At 33.6% G+C, this 25,209-nt stretch overlaps 6 protein-coding genes, 1 non-coding gene and 1 pseudogene across 10 annotated transcripts; 5 read left to right on the forward strand and 3 right to left on the reverse strand.

The window, feature by feature from the left end:
- Positions 1-1,000: 1,000 nt before the first annotated feature.
- On the forward strand, positions 1,001-9,322 carry Y11D7A.3 (UNC93-like protein MFSD11; the record flags this gene model as incomplete). Of its 3 annotated transcripts, none has more annotated exons than NM_001047553.9 (9): positions 1,001-1,052; positions 5,175-5,351; positions 5,401-5,588; positions 5,653-5,842; positions 5,992-6,122; positions 6,173-6,361; positions 7,040-7,211; positions 7,627-7,762; positions 8,963-9,322. In NM_001047553.9, the coding sequence occupies 9 exons, from the start codon at positions 1,036-1,038 to the stop codon at positions 9,149-9,151; spliced, it is 1,389 nt and encodes a 462-aa protein (NP_001041018.1). In that variant the 3' UTR covers positions 9,152-9,322. The 3 variants fall into 3 exon arrangements, with proteins under 3 accessions (NP_001041018.1, NP_001041017.1, NP_001294059.1); NM_001047552.5 differs by lacking the exon at positions 1,001-1,052 and adding an exon at positions 4,913-4,991; NM_001307130.3 differs by lacking the exon at positions 1,001-1,052 and having other exon boundaries at positions 5,182-5,351; positions 8,963-9,320.
- Positions 9,323-10,008: 686 nt separating this feature from the next.
- On the reverse strand, positions 10,009-11,947 carry rab-28 (Ras-related protein Rab-28). Its single transcript, NM_069208.3, has 7 exons — positions 11,824-11,947; positions 11,361-11,447; positions 11,221-11,286; positions 10,785-10,949; positions 10,563-10,714; positions 10,302-10,398; positions 10,009-10,228 (listed from the first exon to the last, which is right to left on the reverse strand). Exons 1-7 carry the CDS (start codon positions 11,932-11,934, stop codon positions 10,160-10,162), a joined length of 747 nt encoding a protein of 248 aa, NP_501609.1. The 5' UTR covers positions 11,935-11,947; the 3' UTR covers positions 10,009-10,159.
- Positions 11,948-12,429: 482 nt separating this feature from the next.
- Positions 12,430-13,458, reverse strand: Y11D7A.5 (DUF148 domain-containing protein). Its single transcript, NM_069209.6, has 4 exons — positions 13,226-13,458; positions 13,081-13,146; positions 12,767-12,916; positions 12,430-12,723 (listed from the first exon to the last, which is right to left on the reverse strand). The coding sequence occupies exons 1-4, from the start codon at positions 13,397-13,399 to the stop codon at positions 12,628-12,630; spliced, it is 486 nt and encodes a 161-aa protein (NP_501610.1). The 5' UTR covers positions 13,400-13,458; the 3' UTR covers positions 12,430-12,627.
- A 1,632-nt stretch (positions 13,459-15,090) lies between these two features.
- On the forward strand, positions 15,091-16,023 carry Y11D7A.16 (annotated as a pseudogene). The gene is made up of 4 exons: positions 15,091-15,258; positions 15,551-15,641; positions 15,694-15,805; positions 15,858-16,023. Coding segments are annotated over exons 1-4 (537 nt in total).
- Positions 16,024-17,453: 1,430 nt separating this feature from the next.
- On the forward strand, positions 17,454-18,394 carry Y11D7A.7 (uncharacterized protein). Its single transcript, NM_001392365.1, has 3 exons — positions 17,454-17,551; positions 17,598-17,894; positions 17,946-18,394. Exons 1-3 carry the CDS (start codon positions 17,464-17,466, stop codon positions 18,044-18,046), a joined length of 486 nt encoding a protein of 161 aa, NP_001379037.1. The 5' UTR covers positions 17,454-17,463; the 3' UTR covers positions 18,047-18,394.
- On the forward strand, positions 18,042-18,127 carry Y11D7A.21. The gene has a single exon (NR_101944.1). It is a non-coding gene; the product is annotated as an Unclassified non-coding RNA Y11D7A.21 (non-coding RNA).
- Positions 18,395-19,313: 919 nt separating the features above from the next.
- Positions 19,314-21,947, forward strand: Y11D7A.8 (CHK kinase-like domain-containing protein). Its single transcript, NM_069213.4, has 8 exons — positions 19,314-19,564; positions 19,788-19,945; positions 20,026-20,170; positions 20,378-20,534; positions 20,671-20,853; positions 20,948-21,116; positions 21,179-21,299; positions 21,653-21,947. The coding sequence occupies exons 1-8, from the start codon at positions 19,392-19,394 to the stop codon at positions 21,846-21,848; spliced, it is 1,302 nt and encodes a 433-aa protein (NP_501614.2). The 5' UTR covers positions 19,314-19,391; the 3' UTR covers positions 21,849-21,947.
- Positions 21,909-24,052, reverse strand: bus-24 (Post-GPI attachment to proteins factor 2-like). Its single transcript, NM_069214.4, has 8 exons — positions 23,913-24,052; positions 23,532-23,655; positions 23,358-23,472; positions 23,093-23,236; positions 22,940-23,043; positions 22,762-22,870; positions 22,344-22,443; positions 21,909-22,270 (listed from the first exon to the last, which is right to left on the reverse strand). The coding sequence occupies exons 1-8, from the start codon at positions 24,032-24,034 to the stop codon at positions 22,195-22,197; spliced, it is 894 nt and encodes a 297-aa protein (NP_501615.1). The 5' UTR covers positions 24,035-24,052; the 3' UTR covers positions 21,909-22,194.
- Between the last annotated feature and the right edge of the window lie 1,157 nt (positions 24,053-25,209).

Here is a 25,209-nt window from a genome sequence, read left to right on the forward strand (position 1 = left end):
TCAGAAAAACTCTGCGATTTCGGAACTAAATTCTTCATGTAAATGGAAAAATATCGTTAAAAATATATTTTAACTATTTTTTTAATAAAAATAAACACAAGGAAAAGAAGATAACTTTTTGAAATTGTTCAACTTTTTTTAATAGTCGTTTTGATAGCTTTTATTAATTTTATCATTTTCACTATGCATGTAAGGATAAAGCGACACAAGTACAATCTCTACAATTATTTGTCCATTACGGAATAGCGGAACAATTATTTTCTTGAAAACTTCTTCAACCGCCAACTGTCTATAATTCGATTTGTCTTAAATTATTTTCGACTGTTTCAAGATGTTCATATAAACAGATCTATTGGAATTTTGACAACAAACGCTCTCTGTATATTTTAGAAAGATTAAATTCCAATAGTTCTTAATTTAAAAAAAACGAATGCAAAACACATGATTTTCATATTTTTCGTAATTGAACGTTCTCCGACGATAGTTCACAGTGTGCCGTCGATTCGTCACAGATTCGAGATTTTCCAACGAGATCGCACAATCTAGACGAGACATGAAATATCATTGGAAACAAGAGACGGCGAGAATTTGATGCAAATGCACGATGACATATTCGCATTCCTTATCATTTTTTTAATCAACTTTTAACAGAAGATTTTCATCGGAAAAAAGTGTTCCCCTGGGTTCTTCAACGGTTTGCAATTAAAAGATGGTTAGCAAGGTGTTTGTCTGACCATCTTGAACAATGAAACAGGAACAATAGAAACGATGAATATGTGACCTATAATTACAGTACTCTCTTCTCACATAATTAACACTGGAAACAATAACACAAGCTCTGTTCTGCTTATTCTTTTTTTGGATCATGCCCATTAGTTTATATTCCAAGTTTTTAGGGGTTCAGGTTACGGTGTCAAATTAGAAAAAAATGGGTGGAGAATGAGTTAGACCAGCCTTTTTTTATGTAGAAGTAATGGCAAGTGGTTGTACAATAGTTGAATTGGAGACTCAATCAGTTGAACCGATCAGGAAACAATGGCATGGATTCACAGGTTAGTGTTAATTTGTTGTTTTATTGCCAATTATTTTATTTAAATGCTTTTTATCCTACATAAAAATAGAGTTATAATGTTTAAAATTATCTTTCAGAACCAAACAGGTACTGTATTATTTTTTAGTGTTGCACCCCATTAGTCAAATTCGGCTCTCGGGTGTCTTTAGATTTTATAAAAAGTTGTCAACTGAAAAAATAATTTTATGTTCTTTTTCTATAACTTTTGTTATTAAATATTCAACCGAAATATATCCTTTCAAATTTGAGTGATGGGGTGCCGCACTAATGGAGAAAGTACGGTAACTGTATTGTAGATTTTCTGATTGTTGGGGAATAGGAAGAATGATTTTATTTATGTAATGTTTTTCGGCGGGGAAGTTGCCACCGGTTCTGCAATTCTTTCAGGTTGTTGCCTTTACAAGCTCTTATTTTTTCATGCAAAAAAAGTAATTCAGGGTTTTGTTTCTAGCTACACCAATGGCTGTAAATGAAAATGTTGACTTTGAAAATTTAGAGCATATAGAAACAAGTAGCTAATGTTTCCAAATGTTTTCTATTCATGTTAAAAATATTCCACACCCTGAAAGATTTCCTATTTGAAAAATATAGTTTTGATGTATGAACGTTGAAAATTTCTAGCAGAACACGACGACGTGCAAACAACAAAAGTATTCTACATAGTAATCGAACAATTAAAATTTGCTTTTAAAAAATTGACTCATGTTGCTGCAAAAATTTTGATTTTCCTTTTCAATTTTCAACATTTGAGTCATTGCCATTTTTTCAGCAAAACCCTATTTTCAGGTAGTTAAAGAAATAAATCAGATTGAAAAACATTGATATTTCAAAATGCTTTTTTCGAAACTGAGAAAAGTGACCATTTGTATAATTAGAGCTTTTTTCAGCTGAAATCCAAACGTTTTCCTTTTTTCTGACAAGCTGGTAAGATAGGAGAGTTTGTGTGATACTAGGTTTTTTTTTTTCAAAAAATGAACCACTCTAAAAAATTTTAAAGAAAAGTTCATCGAGATTTGATCTTTTGGGACTACTTTTGGAATAATAAAGCAATTTCAAAAGTTTCACAACCCCAACTTTAAATTGAGTTCAAGTTCAGAGTATGATTGCCTATATTCTAAAAGAAATAGTAGTGAATGGTTCTGATAGTTTTCTGACCTATAATTTAATTACCGTTATTTCGGCGAATATTTTCACCGGCATATCTCATTTCGGACGATACGAAAACCAATCAACTGAGATAAATTTGTATTCATCTCCTTTCCATTTTGTTTTAATATTTTTATTTGCACAGACCATAGTGGGATTTTCCAACTGAGTTTTATTGTTAAAATGTTTATGTTATTAAACAAAACTCCAGAAACTAATTTACTAACTTAAAAATACGTTTCAAAACTTGAGTGAACTATCAAAAATATAAGATTTTTTTAAATAGTTGGGGAGGGAGGGGGAGAGTTTTTGAAGTGCTCTATATATGCATATATGCAATTTTATTGTTGTAAACCACTTGTATTGGGAAAATGATTTTTTGGGACCCAAGATCTAGGTCTTCTAACATTTTGAATTGACATAATGTAATAAATGTGCGTCAATAAGAACTGTTCATATTTTTTCAGATGATAACATAAAAATGATCTAAACATCTAAATCGCTCATAACAGATTAAAAAATGTCACGTGAAAGTGTTGGGAAGCAACCTGGGCCGTCCTGTACCACATTTTTGGGCTTCTAAGCCCAGTACTCGGCTCCCAGTAATCCGTTTCTTACAAAACGTTCGGAAAATGTGATGATACATCCATCAATTGTTTCTGTGAAATTTCGTCTGATTTGAATCATTTTCAGATGTTTTATTGCAAAAATAGTTTCTTAGCCGGACTTTTTCGTTAAAAATGCCTCATCTACCGGTGTCATTGAATTATTTTTGCAATAAAACATCTGAAAATGATTCAAATCAGACGAAACTTCACAGGAACAATTGATGGATGTATCATCACATTTTCCGAACGTTTCGTAAGAAACGGATTACTGGGAGCCGAGTACTGGGCTTAGAAGCCCAAAAATGTGGTACAGGATGGCCCAGGTTGCTTCCCAACACTTTCACGTGACATTTTTTAATCTGTTATGAGCGATTTAGATGTTTAGATCATTTTTATGTTATCATCTGAAAAAATATTTTGATAAGTTTTCAAAATTTCAGTGCTTTTTTCGATAAAATTTCAAAAAACTGGGGAGTCTTATAGAAGTTGGACGGCCGTTTTTTTGACTTTCAGCCCGCGCGCGCACAGTTTTTGAGCTGTCATCATAAAATTATACGGGTATAGGTTTTTTGACATTTAAAATCGAATGGCATTGGCAGTTTTTTACCACAATGTTCAGGAAGTCTCAAACCACCAAAATTAAGGGGGTCCTATAGAAGTTGGACGCACTGCATTTATATTCTCCTATTCAGTTCTCTAATAAACAAAGATCACATCTACATATTGTCATGTAATGAGAGATTAGATAATGTGGTGACGCCTTTTACAATTGTTGATTACATATGGTCCATCTCTAGATAATAGTACACTCACTTCCGGGGGCAACTCCGCCCACAATTACTGGGAAACCGTAATGAGGGTGCAATTGCGGTGCATATTCAGGTGATATACCTAGCAAGGGTTCATTTTACTTCATTCCATCTCGTTGTTTTTTTTGTGATATTTTTAATAAGTGCTTCTTCTTTTACTATTTTTTTGGACACAGAATTTTAAAATTATTATTTGCTCAAGAAGTTGTCCAAAATGTTATTTTGGACCATAATTTTTAGTAAAAATTTTCCTTGTTTACCCTTAGTTTTTTCATTGATGTTCCACAGAAAACTATCGAATTTAAACGGTGATCATTCACATTTTATCAATAATTCACAACGGAATTCAAAAAAAGCAAAAAAATAAGCGTCATCGATATATTCAACAGCTTTCTTCCGTTGCTTCTTTGAATTTTCCTGACACTTTGAAAATGTTCTAACCTTCCTTCTATTTACCTTACTGGTATACAAAACTATGAAAGTAGAAGATTATAAGATTTCACCAAGTGACTAACCACATTTGATGAATGAAATGTCCGAAAAATGTGGCTGGTCTTTCCGCTTCCCAGCTTGTAAGGTTATGAAAGATTTTCAAATAATGATGTCACCCACCATGTTGCATAATTTTCACTTTACATTTACAAAAGAAGAAGTACTACAAATAATCAGAAAAATTGAAGTTCTTAAGAATCCTCAGCACCACATCACCTAATTATGTACTTTTTGAATCAGTATTTATTTTTTTAAAACTTCTACAAGATTCCGCCGATAAATTCGAAGTTCCAATGATCACTTCTCCATGAACTATGATTATATCATAAAATGTTTAAAGAACCTACATATAATCGATGTTATTACGGAAATAATAAGAACCGGGAATGACGCGGATTTTGGGACACGTTCTACAATGTTCGTTGGTGTTCTAAAAATAGAGGAGTGGGGCAATAAATTGCTAATGTTCGCAAATTTTTAAGTGAAATTAGTATCTTCTGAAAAAAGTGTTCTGTTACTCATAGACAACTTTATCAGAGTAATCAATCAAAAGTTTAGTCAATTTCCAAAAAAAAAACACCAAAAAAAAGAAGTTCACATGAACAATTGCAGATATCTGCGAACTTTCTCCTTTTGACCCCGACATCCCCTCCCATTTTCGTCGCTCTTTATGTTTTTCCAATTGTTTCAAGGCCTTTTTAGTGATGGGCGGAGACTTTTAGTACCTTTTGGTCAACCCCCAATGGACTGTGATAACTGATTATAGATTTAGTGATCAGTTAGTTTGAAGAATAGTTGGGGGATCAAAATGGAATCATCTAATATTCCTTATGTTCTTGAGGAGAGCAGTGCCAAACCAAAAAGGTAACGATTATGGTTTCTTTTTAAATTTCCAATTTTTCTGTATTTTCCTACTTCAAAGAAATGATTATTTACCTTTGTTTTTCTATGCATTATCTATCTATCAAATCCATATTGAGTTCTCATCAAAATAATTATCTCAATATGTTATATTAGAACCTCAATTAATCTGTTTACTAATTTCAGGTTTTGGATGGAACTAACCCCCAGACGTCATGAACTTCTCAGCACATATCTTCTCGGAATTGGAACTCTCTTTTTATACACCGGATACTCACTTCAACAGTTTATCGGAGAATCTGTCATCCACTCAATTCATGAAAAGTCACCGGACACCATTTCCGCTTATGCTGGATACTATGGGTTAGTTTTAGTATTAAAATAATTAAACATGAGTTTTTTTTCTTTTCAGAGCAGCCTTTCACTTATCAGCATTTGCAGTATTTTCTCTCATCACTCCTTCCCTTCAACACTTTGTCCCAAGTAAATGGTTCCTGACACTGGCTTCTGCACTTTTTGCAGTTTATTATCTTGGATTTTTTCAATTGAATAAGTACTACTTCTACTTGACACAAGCTCTTATGGGAGTTGGATATTCATGTAAGCCACTTTTTGAATAGGATAAATATAATTGTGACGTGTCTAGAATCTGATAAATTTACAGTTTATAACAATGGAGAAGGACAATATCTGTCCGAACATTCTTCTCGAAGAACGATTGAATCAAATACTGGAATTGAGACTGCAGTTGGGCATGCAAGCATGTTTTTCGGAGGAATTGCACTTATCGTTCTATGCTTTTTGTTACACACAGATGGTGGTACTGGAATTGAGTACTCGGATTTGCAGATTAGGTATGCCTTCTGAAATTTAACATTTTGATTTTTTTGTTAGAAGTTGTTAGAAAATTCCACTAGGGTGCGCTCCGCCACACAGATGCCTGAAGGGCGAGTGAGAGGCATAAAGTGAATGGTTATATTCTAGTTAAAACTCGGAATTTCAGATTTATCTACGGAACCATGTTCATTTTGAATATCTTCTCTGTCATTGTGTTTGCATTTCTACCAACAAAACAATATGACTCAATTGCTTCCAAATCTTCAACTGTTGTACCATCTTTTGCTAATCAAATTAGTGAGTTTTTAATATTAAAAATAATAGAAAATCATTTTGAAAATTTACAGAGCAACTTCTCAAAGCATTTCAATCAACAAATTTGCTGATCTTAATGCCATTCTTCTTTTTCCAAGGATTTGCAGTTTCATTCTTAATGACTGTATATCCAACAACACTTTCATTTACTCATGCATTCAAAACTGATATTTATATTATTGGAATTTATTCGGTTTCAATGGGGTTGGCTGAAGCAATTGGTAAGTTCAGACTTACCTACTCGTGTGAATTTATTAATTCAAATACTTTGGATTCAACGTGAAAATCAAATCAGTATAATTTAACTAAATTAATATAATTTTAAAAATTCGAAAAATTCGCTTAAAAATTTTTACCAAGTTATTGGATTTGTCGCCAATTTCTTATCTAAATTTTCTAGACAAAGAAACACATACAGTAGTAAATTTGTTCAGCAGTATCTTTTAATTCACTTCTATACTTATCACATTAACCTTAACTCTACTTTGAAAGAAATTCACTGCAAAATCCAAACAATGTTTTCCATTAAAAATCTTCTTGCTTTCCACTTGGTTTGCACATGATTTTTTTGCAAAAAACGATACAGTATGCACTCGTTTACAAAAATTCGTGTTCGTTGGTCGATCGGTATCTTTCGATGTTTTTGAGCGTATCATATTAGTTTTGAAATATGATTTGGTCAATGAAAGAAGGTCTACATAAATTTAAAATATAAGCAAGTTATCTTGAATAGTTGTAAAAAATCTGCCCCTCAAGTTTCAAACTTCTCATATATATGTTCCAAGCTCCATGTAAAGCTGTTGAACATTTTAACTTTTATAGTATTTCTCAATCATAATTCAGACCACTTCAAACATTTTTTCAGGTTAAAAGAGTAATTCTTTAAATCGTTATTTCAGGTGGTATCTTCTTGCGCCCATTGCTCAAAAGAGCCGGTGATTATGGTCTCTATGTGACCGCTGGATTCAATTTTCTCTCATACTCAGTTGTTATCATTTTGGCTTTTCTTTCAATTCCAAATCTTTCAACCTTTGGTCCAACCAGTTCACCACCAATATTTCTCACTCCAAGGTAAGGGTTATCTCATTTTAAAATCAAAACAATGTCCTAATTTGATTGATAACCGTAGAGAATCATCGGTGAATTGATAAATTGCAATGACATTTTGATAATGTTTCATGGAGGTTTTTTATCACTTCATAACTTGATTGATAACCAAAGCTACCCAAAGATTTAAGTTTCATAAAAGAATCCAGGGGGAAATCACATGATTGTACTACAAGGTGGTATTCTTTGTATTTTGAATAATCTACAGTACTTTAATAAAATCGTAACTGATCTGATAAAAGATTGTGATAAGTGCCAAAGTGTATTTTTTGGAAACAATGACAAATTGGAAATTTGAAACATTTTTTTCAAAAGTTCAAATGACAAAAAGAAAATTGAGGGACCGTACAGCCTGGCTGCCAACTGTATCTATTTTCAGTCGTCTTCTCGTCTTCATCATTGGATTTTTGATCGGATTCTCTGATTTCTGTGTGACAATGGCTCGTGCTGTCATTTGCCAAGTCGCTGTTCCAGATTGTCGTATGCAGGTCTTCTCTCTGTCAAAACTTTATCAGGTTAGTTCTTTAAATTCCAATTATTGAAATTTGAAGTTTAATTTTGGAAGAAATACAAATTCTGCCTTTTTCAAAAAACTCCCGTATATGTCACGGGTATGCGTTTTTGAAAATTTTCGGACATCGAGATGTCGCGCAAACCTTCGTTTTTTTTCTATTTTAAAAGCGTCCCATGGATTATCGCATGTAGCTCGGCGCTGGATGAATGAAATTTCGAGAACTTTTTTCAATCTCTTCAAAAAGGTAACGGCTATTTGATATATTTTACCGCTTTTGGATTCGAGCTCATTGAGCCGAGATTTTTGAGGTATAGTCCGAAAATCGCTAATTTTCGTCATTTTCGGGTGGTTTTAATTGAATTAAAATTCGAATATTTTAGATTCTTTTACGATTTTTTAGGGGTTTGTACAACTCGACGAGCTCTTTTCAATGAGTATTTTGAAAAAATTCTACGATTAAGTTAAGTTATAGAAGTGGCCTCTTTAATGCGAAATCGAAAATTGCACATTACCCCTTTTTTCATGGCCAAGTGGTTAGTAGCGTTGCTTATCGCGCAGAACGTTTCCCTTGGTTCGACTCCCACCGAGTGCTTTTTTAAAATTTTTGTTTTTGAAGAAGTTGGGAGTTGATGCTATGGTACTGTAATGACACTGTAGGGTACTGTAGGGGTACTGTAGGGTACTGTAGGGGTACTGTAGGAGTACTGTAGTTTAAAAAAATCGGCCGGCAGGCCGGGAGGCCTGCGACGAGGTTGTTACTTACTCAAGCTTAAAAATCAGGGATGAGGGCCGCAGGCCCTCTTACTCTTGAAAACTGTGGACCGGCTTTAATCCCAATCCAAGCAGAGCAGGCCGTCAGGCCTACGATGCGGTTGTTACTCACTCAAGCCTAAAAATCAGGGATGAGGGCCGCAGGCCCTCTTTCTCTTAGAAAAAGTTCTCAAAAAATTATCAAAACTTCAAGTGGCCGTAACTCAGTCAGTTTTGTTCGTAGCGACCCCTTTCGGGTACACCCCATTCCCGAAGGTCTGGCGGGCCCCCAGGCCCGCTAATCTGACCAGTAAACATAAATAGTTAAAAAAACATTTGAGAAGTAACTATTCTGTGTTTTCACCAAAAATCTCAACTTCGAGAGTTTTTGGATTGAATGCATTTATAGAAAGCTCTTTGTGCTATTTTTGAATTTTTTCTAAACTTTCAGAGTGGTTCATCAGTTGTAGTTCTCCTTCTAACTCCATATATGACTATCTACATTTGGCTTTGTGTGCTCACAATTTTCCTTTTAATTGGAACCACATGTTTCGTTATTGTTGCCCGTAGAACTGCTGCCGATCGTCAAAAACATTCAATTGCTCATCCATCCCAAGCTCAACTTGCTGACAAAATCTGAATATCGGATTTAACTGACCAACAGCCAAATATGATGATCTCCATTCCATCCGACACTTCCCTTAATTTTTAAAATTCACTAAATTGTGTGCATTTTCGGGTTTGAGACATGCCTGCTAACCAATTCTCACAATAACTTCACAAAGAAATAAAATGAAGAATTTAATAATGTAACTTAAGATAGAAAAAGTGCATAAGTGAGATCGACAATACATGCAAGGGGCGAGGAAGAAGCTCTTGTTAAATAGAAAGGAACAAACTCGGCAAATCGTCCCAGCTTTCTCCAGCGCTTTACCTAGCTTCCCCATGAACCGCGTTTGATAACTGGCAATGCGCAATTGGCCGAGAAACTTCAATAGTAAAAAGTGGAGAATAATTTGTGGGAATTTTTCTTTATATTGGGATTTCTTAGGAAATTTGCACATGTAAATAAGACAATTTCGCCCGGCGGTCTCTCTCATTAAAAAACTTGAATATGTGAAAATTATCAAAATTCTTCAGTATAAATTTTCTCCGCATTTGCAGCGTTTTGAGTAAATCCCCCAAGTTGGCTTTTTGAAGTAGAATCCATCAAAAGAAAATTCAATTCGTTTGCTAGATAAGTTTTATTGCATTTTTTCTTTTGAAAAATCTGTTTATTAATTAATTAAAGCTTGCTTTTATGATGTTCAGTTATAAAATTGGATAAAATTTTTGACGCCGGGATCGAGGAATTTTTGATGTTTTATGCCTGATTTTTCGTTTTTAACCAAGGTTTTTTTGGTTTTTCTTTGTTGTATGTTTCAAGGGATCGATTGGAAAAACGTACAACAAAATCTCCCCAAATGACATTCATCCTTCAGAGCTTTCAAGTTTTTAAGTGGTCAATTAAACTATCACAGAAGGCTTCATAGAAGAAACACGATAACTAATTGTAAGTACAACAAAATATATTAAAGTGTGAAAATATTCAATGTTGGCATTGAGAGAGAATCCAAATATGAAGGGGAAAATAATCCGATAGAAAATGTTAAGTAATGGAGCATACAGATGTACTGCGACTTTGATCCGAACGGCGAGCATATGAGGCGTCTGATTGCTGAAAACTTTAATTCAAATTCAAAAATCATAGATTAATAAACATAGTTTTCTAAAACAATCGATGAACTGACCTTAGGCTGTTCAATAACAGATCCTTGAACAATTTCGATGTCAGCTTCAACTTCAGCTCTCGAAAGACCCACATTGAGTACTTCAGCAACGGCTTGTCTAAAATTTATTTTTTTAGAAGTATACATAAGTATAATATATTTTAATACTACTTTTGGGGCGTTGTATTGCATTATTTTTCAACAATATGAATCTTTGTTTATGTTAATTTTTAGGTGTATATCGTCTGTAGAATCAAAAATACTCCCTAGTTAGAATAATACCTGAATGTGAGAAATACAGTATCTCCAGTTTTTGCAGAAACGTAAGTTGGCATCATGTCGTTGGAAGTCGCAAAATTCTTGTGTGCTTCAACTGAAACCACACGTCGCTCCTCAAGATCCGTCTTATTTCCCATCAATACTAGTTTCACCGGCTGCAATTTTGAATTAAAATCTAAAAGTATTCAGGCAAGAAAGCGTTTTTCTAATAAAAATAAAACGAACTGTTTCACTGGATTTCGTGTTTTTCTTGACAACTGACAACCAATCGACAGCATTTTCAAAGGATTTTGAGTTGGTGACATCATAAACGAGAAAAACGATGTTGGCTCCAGTCAAGTACTTATCGATCATTTCACCAGCAATACTTTGTCCTCCAATATCCCATACCTGAATTATTTGTAAAGATTTGCATAAGTTACATAGAATTTCGTACTTTGGTGCGAAAACTTGTGAATTTTTTCAGATATTTTTTTACAATTCAGTCTGTTCATCTTTTTCTAATTTTCATAAACCTCCTAGTGTAACTTCCGTTACATTTTGATTGTTATAACAATCATTTTATAAATATTACCTTAATCGATTTCAAACTTTCAAGTTTCTAAAAGGATTCAAAAAATTGCACATAATTCTGAACAAAGCTCTTTTCTAATATTCTCACCTGCACGAGCACCTGCATTTCGTGTGGAAGCGTGATTCGACGAGAGAAGAAATCCAAACCAAGAGTCTGAAACAAGACATTCATGTGAAATTTTGATAATTAGATATCACGGGAAACAAAATTTGAAAAAAAAAACCAACTTGGTGATAAGATTTATCAAAAGATTCTTTTGCAAATCTCTGGCAAATTGATGTCTTTCCACTTGCTCCATCTCCGACTACCACTATCTGAAAAAAATTGTATAGTAACGTCCCAGAAGAAAAGGACTCGTCATTAATAACAACTACGTCCCATTTACTCTCCATCCATGGCCTACTTTGGGGTAAGATCTTTCAAAAAATTTCACGTACCGGGGAAAACCGATATAATTGCAGGGAAAATTTTCGCTGTGATGAATATTTTATTATTATTACTTTTTTGTAGTTTTTTATAACAATAATAAGGTTCCTTTTTAAAAAATACTAAAATTTCCTTAATGAATATTTTACAAACGTTTTCACCACAGAATGAATGATTCAACATTTATTTTTAATATTTCCTTTCTATGGTTGGAAAAAAACAGTTTTGACTCCCCAATTTTTAAAGTAATTTTTTCTTTTTCACCTTGATAACTTTATCATCCGGATCATCATCCACATCAGCTTCGTCAATTTTCTCAGGTAATGGTGATTTCTTTGGCAAAGCTGGAGCCTCGTCTTCTCCCATTGTTGTCATTTTTTGACGGACTGAACTTAGTTTATGAATGTTTTATTAAGCAGAAATTCGAAAATTTGGCGGAATAATTGACGGAAACAGTATTGTTGCCGTTTGGATCAAAAACTATTTCGAAAAAGAATCCCTGCGGACTTTGTGAATTCGGGCAAAAACTATTTTAGCCTAGTGTAAATCAAGATTATAAAGCTAAAACGTTTTTAAGCTTTTGCATGCACTTTTTAAGTTCAAGTATTTATTTTGCTATTTAGCAATTTGGATACTTGGGAAAAAAAGAAAATTAATAAAAATGAGATAGAAGAAGGCAAGGTGAAACGGGAAGAGTAGAAGAATCACGAGAGAATCGTCATGGAAACGAGCATTCCATGTCTCTCAATGTTCAATACTCTCTCAATTGCCTACGCTTTTAGCTCTCGGAGCAGGAGACCTCAATCGAAAACGGAAAATTGGTAATGAGCAGGTCGAGATGAAGAACGAATGAAAAAGGGATAGAAGACAAAGTGGGAAAAACAACTTTATTTAAACTGTAATATTTATTGTTTGTGTTTAAAAATTATGGAAAATACTTTAATTATAATCACAGTAAGAAATGGCACATTATTTTAAGAAACAATATAAATTTTATTAAATAAATTGAAACAAAATTTTATTAGAAAACCACTTCATTAAAAATATCTTAAGATCAATTGATCTGAATCATTTTCCAGTGTGAAGTCGATGACAAGGGGCTTTCGATGACAGTTCCCAATTCTTCAGCTCGGTGTAAATTCCAGAAAGCATTTTCGAATTGTTCTGAATACTTTAATCAATTAAAGTAAGAATTAATAAAATTTACCGCTGCAGTGATCTTTTTTGTATTAAGTACTTCATTCATTTTTGTCAACTTTGCAGAGACAAGAAGATATCCAAATCGATGCCCTTGTCCACACATTTTATCAATTGCTTCTTTGTTTTTAACTCTCAATTCATCAGCAATTAATCCAGTCTGAACAGATTGAGTTAAAGTTTAGGTATCACTAGTTGGGGAAACATTAATTTTTAATTATAAAATTTGTTTAAAAGTTTAGAGCTTAGAGCTTGCAAATCAACTGTGCCTATTGTAGTTGGCAGAATTTTCAATTGAACTTACATGTTTTCTTAGTAACTTACATTTCTGAGCTCTTGAATCCGTTGTTGCAAGGATGGGAAAAATGTTTTCAGTTGTTCGAAAGCTTGCTGAAAAATAACTTCATTTATAAGATCACTCTTTCTAATTTTCTAATTTTATTGTTTGCTGAATCCCTCAAAAACTTACATCATCAGTCAAATTCGATAGTTCTGCAAATTCAACTTCTTGTTTGACAACTGGTAAAAACAATGCAAGATCATATTGAAATCGTTCAAATGGCATAAGAATATTATCCGCTGATAAAACAACATTGATGATCAAGAAGAGTGGAAAAAGGAAGAAAGGGACGACGGATTTCATCTTTTAGTCGGCAATGAGAATGAAGATAGAGAATGGTATGGATAAGCAATTCGAAAGGTAATTAGGATTTGATGAAAGATTCAGGATTCGCTTATCAAGAAGAACAAGAAAGCATTTAATTAGGAGAATAAAGATTAAACGAATCAGGTATAGGTTGTATGATCATGATGTTTTTGTTTTCGAATACGATAGGCTATCAACATTTGAAGATATAATGGGACACACTTAAATAAATTAAATAAAATCCGATTTCATTTTTTGGAACGAACGACGATTTTTGAGATTAACACTACTTCAAAAATGTTGTGATGCAACCTGATAATGCACAGAAAATGATGATGTCTCAGTCAAATTTCAGGTTTTTGAGTAGGATTTAAAGAGTCTTATGAGTGATGCCGGTTTCTTTGGAAAATTATCTGTAACCTGGCTAAACAAGAAAATATCAAAAAACTTAAAGCTGATAAAATGTGGCAAATACACTTAAATATAGCAAATGGAGAATACGTACTACAAACTGAGAGGGTGCAGAGAAAACTTTACAGATCGACTTTTTCTAGTTCCGAGTGAACGCAGATTAATCTTTCGTAGAGACCTATTTGGAAAGTACTTTGCAAGTGACTTAAATATGTTTCATACGAAAGTCTAAAAGTCAGCAGAAATAATCTTCATGCAAGTTTTTTAGCCGAAACAATATTCAATATTGTGAAATTTTAAGAAAAAAGCAAATTCGAAAATATTGCACTACAGTGAGTATATTTATGTAGTGGAAAGATAGTCCAACATCTCATTGCATTGGAGGAAAAGTATCAATCTAGCTAGATTTCAACTGGCCAACATGTTCAACCAGTACAGTACCTCCAATAAGAAACTAATGATTCTCTTATACAAAACTTTCATCCGCCCTCGTTTAGAATATGGAACAGTAGTGTCTTCTCCGACAAAAAAATCGGATGAGAAAGCAATAGAGTCTGTACAAAACGCATTCACTAGGCGCCTTTATAGTAGAATCAAAAAAAGATATATTAATCCAACTGATAAAGATTACAAAACTGCCATGGAACGTAACGAACTATTCGATTTCCAAACCTTAAGCACGAGACGTAAAATAATTGACAGAATCCAAGTAATCAGAATGAATAATGGTAAATTAGACTTAAAAACATCTGAGTTTTTTGAGCAACAAGAGACCCACACTCGTTCTAAAAAGAAATATATCTGGAGCACAGGAAAATCTAAACTTAGGAGACACTTTTTTGTCAACAGAACACTACACACAATGAAGCAACACTGATCTAATGTTACCTTATCCTCACTTCTATCCATCATTTATTCTTGCCTTTTATACATCGTTATTTGCGTTTTTTGCTTCTTCTCCAATGTAGCCATTATTTTTTTCTCATCTCTTTTTATTTTTGTTCCATTTTTATTTATGTAACCACTTGTGATGGTTTGTATCTATTAATGTGTTTTTTTTCTACCTCACGATATCTGTCGCATTGGATGCGATTCTTCAAAATTATTATTTCCCGTTCCCATCTTGGTTGACTCACAAATTTTATGTTCCCATTCCCATACATATTTTTATTACCATATTCCCCTGCATCCCTCACGCCCCCTGCTAATCGAATTAGGAGGCTCCTATAAAGGAGCCCGGTATTGCAGAATAAGACAGAGTGAACAATGATATAGCCCTATTCCCTACCGTTCCTCCGAGGCCCAACTTCTCCTTCTCCCAATTCTATAGACAGTCCCTTACTTCCCTTTCCCTTCTTCTTATTCATCAATAAGTATTTGGTTGGAACAACTGAGTAGTTATTTTCTTCCTTGTCCTCCTACCGTCAGGACAATATCTTACTATCGTAATAAATTAAATTAAATTAAATTGCAAAAAAAAAATAAAAAACGACCGCATCATGGTGATCACCCAAAGAAAACTTTTTAAAGACGTTTTATGTGTGAAATTCAGAATTTTTTCACGGAAAAAAAATTGAGAACTCGAAATAATCAACACCTCCGATTGTTACAGATTTGATTCGAAAGTACCGTACGAACACAATAATGATAAATAAATTCAACTGAAAGCTTTTTATTTTAAGGACAAGATGAAAGGCTAATTTGCCACATCATTTCTTAATTCGACCGATTTTTCAGTTTGCACAAGTTGACTCAAATCACTTCTTCTGGAAGCAATCGTTTCCAATTCCAGCCAGTGTCTGATAGTTCGGATCATGAGTTGCTGAAAGTTAGATTTGAACAACAATCTGTAAACTACAAAAACAAACCAGCCATTCCAGGACCACCGGCTTTTGGAGCACCTGGAGCCGCACCACCAGCAGCTGGTTTCGCACCTTCTTTCTTGTCGAAACAATCGTTTCCAATTCCAGCAAGTGTTTGGTAGTTGAGATCGTGGGTGGCTTAATATGATTAGATTGAAATCATTACTCACCAGCCATTCCAGGACCTCCCGGTTTTGGAGCACCGGCAGCAGGGGAAGCTCCACCAGCAGCATCAGGAGCTTTTCCTTTCTCTTGGAATACGTTTCCATCAACTCCAGCAAGAGTTTGATAATTTGGATCGTGTGTTCCTGCGACAGCCGCGAAAATATTTGCATATTATTTGGCTGACCCAATACATAACGACTTGATCTACAATAAATGCGGGAATTTCCCCATAAAAATGTGATGTCGCAAGCTCTTAATCGGGAGACACAAATTCAATTATCTGCTTCTCAATTCCATATAGATCATTTATTGTAGATCACTACGAGAACTCTGGAAATTGTCAACAATGTTATAAAAACTTATTTTCATAATAGCGAAAATTGGGATTTTGAGAATTGGCGGCATTGAATATTAATAACTAGCTTTTATATTCATAAACTATTGTGCCTGTACTCTTTGCCCCGTGATTCACTCGCGATCCTCAGTTTATTAATATTGTTTTGTTATCTTTTGCACCATTCAATTATTATTCTTATCCCATATTATTCTAGCTCTGAACTAGATTAGTGCCCCCTCTTCGGCTTACGGTCAGAATAATTTATCATTTCGTAAATGCCACGAAATCTATAAAAATACAAATCCCTCAAAAAATTATACTAGACGTCTATTTGCTCTTGACTCATATTAGCGCGTCAATTGGATTCGTCTACGATTTCTGTTCTAGTGACTTTTCAATATGTTTTTGAATGAACCATTTCCCGCCAAAGAGTTCTGATTTGAAATTTGTAACATACGCAGGTTATACTTTCACTTTTATTCTTCGTCAAGGCTTTTGGCCCTACTGTTCCATTTACACGCTTCGTTTTTTCTCATTCGTCTATTTCTCTTTTTTTCTGCAGGTTCTTCTTCAACCCTCCGTTCCTCCTATTCATTCTCTATCTGCTCGTCACAGAGTGACACCTATTTTTCATTTCGTGTTCGCCGACTGGTGTCCGAGAGTCCACATAGGACATATTCTCGGATTAGAGTCTTTTTGGCGATATCTTTCCAGTCAATTTATTTGTTCAATTTAATTTTGGTCGAATTATTATTTCAAGGCTTTTGCCATCTCGTTACATTAGTTAAAGTCACAGTAGTAAAGTTAAAGTTACAGTAGTAAAGTATTAGCGCGTAAGATATGATGTCGTTTGTGCAAACACCGTCACGTTAGTTTGCAGGATGTGTGATTCAAATTTTGTCTCTCTTTTGTCACAAAAACATTTGAGACCCGAAGAACTCGGGGGATGTCCAACTGGGGGGATTACCAACTCGGGGTATTGGCCCCGCCCACAGAACCGTGGCTTGCAATACGCCCATTTCTGCAACTGCCGCACGGTTTTAAAACTGTATTTTTATCAATAGAGCGAGGATTAACAAGAAAAAATGATTTTAAAACCGTGCGGCAGTTGCAGAAATGGGCGTATTGCAAGCCACTGTACTGTGGGCGGGGCCAATCCCCCGAGTTGGTAATCCCCTAAATTTGACATCCCCCGAGTTCTTCGGGTCTCAAACATTTGTCGTTCGTTCAAAATGTTTTTCTTTGTTTTCGATTGATAAATTTATAAAACGTTAATTTTCAGCAAAATGAAAACTCCGTCGAAAAAATCAATTGAAAATAAAAGGGAAAATGGAGATCTCATTCGTGATTTTCTGATGGCCAATAATACTTCGGGTTTGTTCAATTTTCCTATTCGTGACAAAATTTTACTATTTTGAAGAAACCAAACGAATCTTCGGTCAGCCAATTGATATCAGCAATATTGAGCGAAAAGACTTCGATGAGTCAGCGGAGTCGATGATTGAAACGCTGAAAAATGGTTTCGAGGATGGTGAGCTCACTCCGATGTTTCTGACGGTCAAACAGATTCGGGAATTTATTCTGGCATCAAATATCGATGGAGGAGTAAACATGAAAATTCTGGAAGAATGTCAGAGAGTGAAAGAGGAAGATGAAAAATGGCAGAAAATTTTCAAAGAGATGAAACAGCGCGACGCTGAGAATAAGAAACGCAGAGGTACGAGGACATTTAAGAATTGAATTTTGAAAATTAATGTTTTTTTTTCAGACTTAGCAAATTCGTCTTCCCGCGATGGATCATCGTCCTCAATTGCCAATTCGCGCTCGAACGATAATCATGAGTCGTTCAAATCGTCAAAAAACAAGTGATTCCTCGTCAATTAATGTAAAAACATGTATCCGAATGCGCACTCGCTGGTTTCTCTACTGATCATCCCAAAGAATATATCTCTCATCAAAATCAAATCTCGATTTTCTGCTCACTTTAATTTCCTATTTTTAAAACATTTATTTACTTCCCTCACACCCGGCTTTTTTGTATACTTAACTGAACAGTTAATTTTTATCCTGTGTTGTTTCCAATGTAGCAAGTTAAATTGCAAGCTTCTGAATTATAAACGCCTTTTCTGTAGCAAGAAAAGACTTTTCATGAACATTTTGAACAATGAACCGAAATTCTTTACTATTTGAACTTTCTCCATTTTTGTTTACTGCACTTAAAGTCTAAACAATTAATTGTCACAGTCGAAGTTCACCGAATATTAAAAAAAATCAAGGAATGCACAATTTAAATGTTTATTCAAAACCACATAGCTTCCCACCAAATTTCAACTTCTAACTCTTTTCTATTACGTGCTGTTATTCAAAAATAAAACGTCAAAAACCTGTTAATTTTCCGGACCACTGGGTCCCTCTCCTTCTTCATCTAAGTGACCTCGTGATTTTCTTTTCACTTTTTGAATAAACCAAATCAAACTCTTTACAAACAACACGTTTTTTAGGTCAACTACATTAGGACACGCCTCTTTTCTATTGAAAACTCAGAAGTTGTCGTCATTCCACGAGCAAAGAGAGTTCCAAGGAAAAATATATAAAAAACTAAACAAAAAGTGGCAGTGAACTCGAATTTTTCGTTATTTTCTCTTTTTTCTTTTCCTCAATTTTTTGGCTTTTCACGTGCCCTTCTACACTCTATTGTGCTCAAGTTTTAATGGCTTCGAGAGTAGTCTTTTGTTGATTTCTTACCTCATTTTTCATATTTAAAGCGGAAACACGAACGACTCTGGAATTTTTTCAGTGACCAAAGTTTGAAGGAAATCTAACTGATATTGCAGATCTCTTTAAATACACGAGCTGAAAACAACAAAGAACCAGCTCTTCAAAAATTTCAGCTTTCGTCAAACTTAAATATACAGTTTCTGTTATATCTGGCTCTCTATAATTTTAACAAAGTCTATTTGCAATTTTTACAAAGAAACTTATAAATCACGTTATGTCAGATTGCCCCATATCGGCTTGATCTTACATAATTGCTGGAATTTAGATTCCCGCAATTATTGTAGATCTAACCCTAATGGGTCATCCTGACACCACGAGTGGTTCCACGATGCCACTAAAAGGTTTTGAAATTATAAAAAGCATGATTACTCTATTGTTTTTATACCAGGCTATTATTCGAAATTTCGAAGAAATCGTGCAGTTTTTAGGGAAAATAATGGGCTGCGGCTCATCATCACCTGCTGAAGTGGCTCCAGCTGAAATAATTGAACCATCTCCATCATCAGATGTACCATCGGATCCGAAGATTCCAACAAGTTATCGACCATCTATTATAAGTCTACAAATCCCAAATGAATTTGGTGATGATGTGAGCTCAGACGCATTGAGGTAACAATATTAAGATAATGTTCAAAAATATAATATTTAAGGTTTAAATAACGAAGCAACTTTTTTCCCTTTGTTAGTTAGGATTTTTGTAAATGTACATCATTGAAAATTGTCAATTTTTAGACACTTTTTGTAGAAGTCTTCTAGATTCTTAATCAAATAAAACGTTGTAAACTAGTATATAACAACATAACATCTTTCATTTAATGTTTCGGAATTGCAGTGATCGATCAGATGCTCAAGAGGAGAATGTGGACTATCTCTATGCAACAGATGTGACACTTCAATGGCTCCTTGAAAGAATTTATGATAAGTTCAAAAAACCAATTCCAGAGGATCCACAATGGATAATTGAAAGGTTGAACCGGCCTAGTTGGGATTGTAAGTAATCTAAAAAAAATTATCAAACCTACTCTCGCCTAAACGTGAAAAAAGAAACATAAATTTGGAAAACATTTCAGTGGACTACGCAACTTCTTCTGTCGTTAGAGTTACATTTGGATGGGATGATGATGAATTACCAAGAAGTGTTGTTTTAAAAACTCCAGTTGCAAAAGATCAGAGAGATGATGAAGAAGGAAAATATCACTACATCATGTTTAAGAGGTATTTGTTTCTGCATTTTTTTAATAATAAAAATACCACTCGGTTGAGTTAGGTCCTATCAACAGTCGTGTACACAACTGTAAACTAGAAATTGTAATTTTTTAAATTTAAAAGCAATAAAAAAATTGGGCATATTAAATTTCAAAAATTGCATTTGAAAGTTGATTTCGAACTGTTTATATTAAAATTTAGTATACATAATTTCAGAGAATGTAATGTATACGAATGGACACAGAAGTTTCCAAAATTGATAGCACCAAAAATCATTCACATTAAAAAGCATTCAAAGGAAGGAAGCGGAGTTGTGGTTATGGAAGATGTTTCCGAAAAAGGACAAGAACAGGATCCAGTTAAAGGGTTAATGGTGAGAGAATTTGAAAAGACATGAGGAAGTATTCACTTCTTTCTGGAGACAGAATTGTAGTATGAAGCTGATCAAAGACCTCTTGAATTAAAAATAACTGGTGATGAATTAAACAGTAAAGTTAGCGTATTTTCAGCTAGAAGTGGTCCGTGATCTCCTGAAACAAATTGCATATCTTCATTCTATTTCACTAAAACATACGTCATGGAGCACACTTGTTGCCGATTTGCCTCCATCATATTATGCTCACACAATTGGAAGTTTTGATGATACACTGACTTTCTTCGAGAGGCAAGATGTGGATCATTCAAGATTTGTGGTTTGTTCTATATTTTATAAAAAAGATGTAGTTATTGGATAGACAATGTGTAGTTTTTTAACAGAAAAATCTTTCATTTCATCTATAATTTCAGCATATAGGAAAATATTTCTCTGACGAATATCTACATTCAACGGCAACTGAAACAACTGAATTACTTGATATTCCAAAAGTTTTGGTTCACGGGGAACCATATGCGAGTAATGTTTTTACAAAAATGGAAGGAAAAGAACAACGAATCTTATCACTTATTGATTGGACAGGCAAGAGTTTTAATTTGAGAAAAATGGTTCATTTTTAATTATTTAAAATGTCTTATTTTTAGAAGGTCACTCTGGATGTTTCGCTGAAGATGTTGCAAAAATAATATGTTGGAATTTGAATGCAAAAGAGCGAGTTGATAATACAAGTTCACTTCTCGAGGGATACCATTTTCATTTGGCAAGGTGAGTTTTGAGAAATACGAGTTAATAAATAAATGTGATGAATCAAAAGTTACGTTACAAAGAAAGTAGAACGATTTTCGAGAGCTGCAAAAGCACAAGAAAACAATTTTGAAAATTTTTTATTTCCTGTCAAAAAGTGACAATTTCTCAGTTTTTGCCACTCATAGTTTTGGAAGTCGACCAAAAAAAAGTTTTTTTTCCTACATTTTGGAGCCTGTAACTTTTTTTAAAATTTCATTATCTTCACTTTTTGCAAACATTAATTTAATTTTATAATCGGCTTGTATGACAAACCACAATATAAGAATTAAAATCCAACAAGTAATTGTGTATATTAGTTGAATGAATTTCAGATATTACGACGGTGATTGCCCATTCACAGTTGATATAATACAAAGAGCTTATGAAGTATTCGTCCCATTTGCAATGGTATCATTATGTGGAAAAGTGATGAGTGTCAAGAATAAAACAGAAAAAGAACCATTAATTGAAAGAGCAAAAAGTCTGATTCAACAGGTGTATGCAATGGAAAGGCTCAATGAATCATAGATTTTGTTTCAGTATTGAATTAAAATGTCTTTCATGTTATATCAGATTGTACTATGCCAAAAATGTCTAATATTTTTATTTGTTTTAATAAATTTTGAAACTTCTCAAATAAAAAAACAATTGAAAAAAACACAAGTTAAAATTTAAAAAAATGGAAGCACAACAAAACTCACCTACAATCTTTGATTTTGTCAGGTGATGGTTTTGATTAATAGAATAAATAAAATAAAATAAAAATACAGTAATGTACAAATATGGAATCGGATGGAAAGACTGGAATTGATTGCACTCGCACTTTTCTCTTTTTTGCAATTAAAAAAATATCAATGGTTTCAAAAATAATAATTTAATGTTTCTCTGGAAGAGCTTCAATTGCTTGCTTGTTTGGCTCATTCTGAACAACGTCTTCGATTTTTCGCACACTGAAAATGTTTAATTTCAAAATTAATAAATAATTGTGTTTCTTCTTTTTCTGTAAAAAAATGAAAATCAAACCTGAAAGTGACTTTGTATCGAATGTCAAAGAATGCACATCCGTGGAAGCAAATATTTAGGAACACTCCACTGTATTCACATAACGCGAAAACATCGTACGCTGAAAGATTTAATAATTATTGAGAAATCATATATTTGGAGGGGATGAGCTCAACTCTCCACCACGGAAAAATTTTTTGCGAATCAATGCATTGATTAATAGATGGGTAAATTTATAAAATTAATGGGTAAATTTTTAAAAAATTAAAGTTGAATGATTTTCTTCTCCAATAAATTTACGATTTCCAACCACACGGGACCTGCGTTAGTTATGAGTGGTATCATTAACCTGCGAGTTTTCAATTCCAAGATTTTTTTTGAATTGTTTCAGGGATTCACATAACAACTGAAATCCAATATTTAAAAAAGTTTGCCTCACCCCAAGTTATACATTTTCTCCAGTAGAGAATAAATGAAGCAATGAGAATTGGAGTAGATAGAACGTACAGTGATGTGAAAAGAATTTTCAAGTAGTATGATAATCGGCCCTGAAAACAATACTTTTTTGAAGCAAAATCTTCTCTGTTTCATCACTAAAACTTTTAAAAAAACCTTACATATGGATTCAGATAATACAATGAATGAGCATGACAGAAAATGTTTGAAATCATGTGAACAATTCCACAGATTCCAAAAACATAGAAGAAAATCACATGAACTTCTGAAATGACAAATTTCTTCGAATAAGTGAGGCAGTTTCCTAGACTTACGAATATTTTCCCGTTCGCCAATAATTGATAAGCCCGATAAGAAAATCAGTTCCAATAAACCAACGACAAAGTACAAATATCGACTTAATTCATATAGCCATACACGTTTATAGTTCACATTTCTCATTCGTTTGTATCGGGAAACTAGAAAAAAACTGGTCAATTTCTCAACAATGAATCTATATTTTAAGAAATTTCAAACAAAATTTTTTCGAAAAAAATATTTCAAACATGATTCAATGTTTTAACAAAACGAAAAACTTACATCCTGTGATCAGCTCAACAACTCGAATAGGCACATGAAACAAGAGAAAAAGTTGCCAAAACGTACGTTCAACTGGTAAATTAATAATTCTGGAGAGTGAGGGAAGACGAGCCCGCTGAAAAATTTGGATTTTTTTGAATCCTAAAATAAACTCAAAAATAAAAATAAACTAACACCACACTGCCAATTATAGTTACTGATTTCATCATTATGGAATATTAGGGCAATTGCAATAGCTGATATTGATCCAAACATTGGTGGAATGAATCCAGCCAAAAATACTTCCACTGGGTTCAGCCTGAACAAAAATATATTATTTTCATGAAAAAATCTTCTACGTATTGGTTACTCTCATTTTGGCAGCAAGCTCACTTCTCTCTTCGTTTTTGAAATGTCAAAGCATATTTTACTACAAAACTATTAAATTAATTTGTTTCGACAACATTGGGTACATATAAAGATAACAGAAGTGTCTCTGAGGTATGAGAGGTATGTCGAGGAAGATCGAGGAAATATAATGTTTTCATGGGAATATCAATTGAATGAATTAAATACCTGACAATTTCCGTAATTTTCTTTCCATCCTTAATATATGGCTCGAACAATCCCATTCGATTGAGTGGCGGTGGTAACCTTCGACGGACTCCCTTCTCGACGGTTGACGCCGGAGAAGTCATCCTTTTTGGGCAAAAGAACTGGAATAGGGGCTTTTACATAGAAAAAAACAAGCTTGATAATAAAATTTGAGCAATTTTTGAGGCAGCAAAGAAACAAAAAAAATTATAAGAAAAGTCGAAAATCTACATCCCAAAAGCAAAGCTTACTACTGTGTTTTCGATTAAACTTTTCCAAATACGGGGACTTTTTCAGTAAATTAAAGCATTGATTTATGAACTCCTAGATTAAACACACACACACAATTAAATAAAAACATAGAGAACCATTTTTCTGGCAAGTTTCCAAAATTAATGTAAGATAAAAAATTAGATTTCAGAACTTTTTGACAGGAAATAAAAAGATTCAAAACATTTTTGAATAGTTTTTCTTTTTGGTGTTTGGAAATTCTAGAACTACTGAAGTCGTGCCCTTCAATCTTGGTAACATTTTTTCGAATGTTGGGCAATAGGTTGATGGCAAATGTGGAGAATTCAAGAAAATATTCATAGGTATGATAGAAAAATATCCCAATTCTTACTTTCTAACAACACCTTCAACGTTTTCTCTTTCATAGAAAACTTAATTTGTCAGGAGGATTTCAAGTTTTTTTTTCGAAATTTAAACTTGGCAATTCATAGATCTTTCAGAGTGACAAGACTAGATACCTTAGTTTTTGAATACGGTGAACGTTGTTAGAAAAATTATCAAAAAAAGGAATGAGAAGAATCAATGACGTTTCTACATGCAAAAGCATCTAAATTGCCAAAGGAAGACATTATGATCATCCCCATCCAGTTTTCTCATAGGCTACGAATAATCAAGTTGTCCTCTTGTGATAATTTTTTTTGCTTATCATTACAGTTGACATAACTTTTAGGAATAGCTATCTAACTGTGTGTGTTATCCACGGGCTAACCGTTTGTTTTATTTCCGGTAATCACTGGAAACGTACGCTACAGAAAATAGTGACGTCATACGTGATTTCAACTGTGTGACGTCACAGGTTTCTGAAATAATTTCGGTAGCTTTGGAGGTCAAACAGAGACGAATCTGTTTGAATGTTTAGAGCTCTCATATCACTTATAATCTTTTACTCAAATTGGAGCAATGTTTCATTTTTTCCGAAAATTATTTCTATGCAAGCTTTAAAGACAAACACTAAAAAATAGTCTAAAATTGATTCTATAAAAATAGT

The sequence above is a fragment of the Caenorhabditis elegans genome, chromosome IV (genome assembly GCF_000002985.6).
Source record: "Caenorhabditis elegans chromosome IV".
Taxonomy (NCBI): Eukaryota; Metazoa; Nematoda; class Chromadorea; order Rhabditida; family Rhabditidae; genus Caenorhabditis; species Caenorhabditis elegans.

Bases quoted from the DNA above. Each gene is read 5' to 3' on its own strand.
- rab-28 (NM_069208.3), bottom strand. From the start codon at position 11,934: ATGACAACAATGGGAGAAGACGAGGCTCCAGCTTTGCCAAAGAAATCA. The intron at 10,950-11,220 runs GTGAGAATATTA...CAAATAATTCAG, and splicing joins AAATGCAGGTGCTCGTGCAG to GTATGGGATATTGGAGGACA. The intron at 10,229-10,301 runs GTCAGTTCATCG...TAAAGTTTTCAG, and splicing joins CTGTTATTGAACAGCCTAAG to CAATCAGACGCCTCATATGC.
- Y11D7A.5 (NM_069209.6), bottom strand. From the start codon at position 13,399: ATGAAATCCGTCGTCCCTTTCTTCCTTTTTCCACTCTTCTTGATCATC. The intron at 13,147-13,225 runs GTAAGTTTTTGA...GTTATTTTTCAG, and splicing joins TATCGAATTTGACTGATGAT to CAAGCTTTCGAACAACTGAA. The intron at 12,724-12,766 runs GTAAATTTTATT...TAAAGTATTCAG, and splicing joins CAAAAAAGATCACTGCAGCG to AACAATTCGAAAATGCTTTC.
- Y11D7A.7 (NM_001392365.1), top strand. From the start codon at position 17,464: ATGAAAACTCCGTCGAAAAAATCAATTGAAAATAAAAGGGAAAATGGA. The intron at 17,552-17,597 runs GTTTGTTCAATT...ACTATTTTGAAG, and splicing joins GATGGCCAATAATACTTCGG to AAACCAAACGAATCTTCGGT. The intron at 17,895-17,945 runs GTACGAGGACAT...TTTTTTTTTCAG, and splicing joins TGAGAATAAGAAACGCAGAG to ACTTAGCAAATTCGTCTTCC.
- Y11D7A.8 (NM_069213.4), top strand. From the start codon at position 19,392: ATGGGCTGCGGCTCATCATCACCTGCTGAAGTGGCTCCAGCTGAAATA. The intron at 20,171-20,377 runs GTATTTGTTTCT...ACATAATTTCAG, and splicing joins CACTACATCATGTTTAAGAG to AGAATGTAATGTATACGAAT. The intron at 21,117-21,178 runs GCAAGAGTTTTA...TCTTATTTTTAG, and splicing joins ATCACTTATTGATTGGACAG to AAGGTCACTCTGGATGTTTC.
- bus-24 (NM_069214.4), bottom strand. From the start codon at position 24,034: ATGACTTCTCCGGCGTCAACCGTCGAGAAGGGAGTCCGTCGAAGGTTA. The intron at 23,656-23,912 runs GTATTTAATTCA...ATTTTTGTTCAG, and splicing joins AAAATTACGGAAATTGTCAG to GCTGAACCCAGTGGAAGTAT. The intron at 22,871-22,939 runs GTAAGGTTTTTT...TATTGTTTTCAG, and splicing joins TGTATTATCTGAATCCATAT to GGCCGATTATCATACTACTT.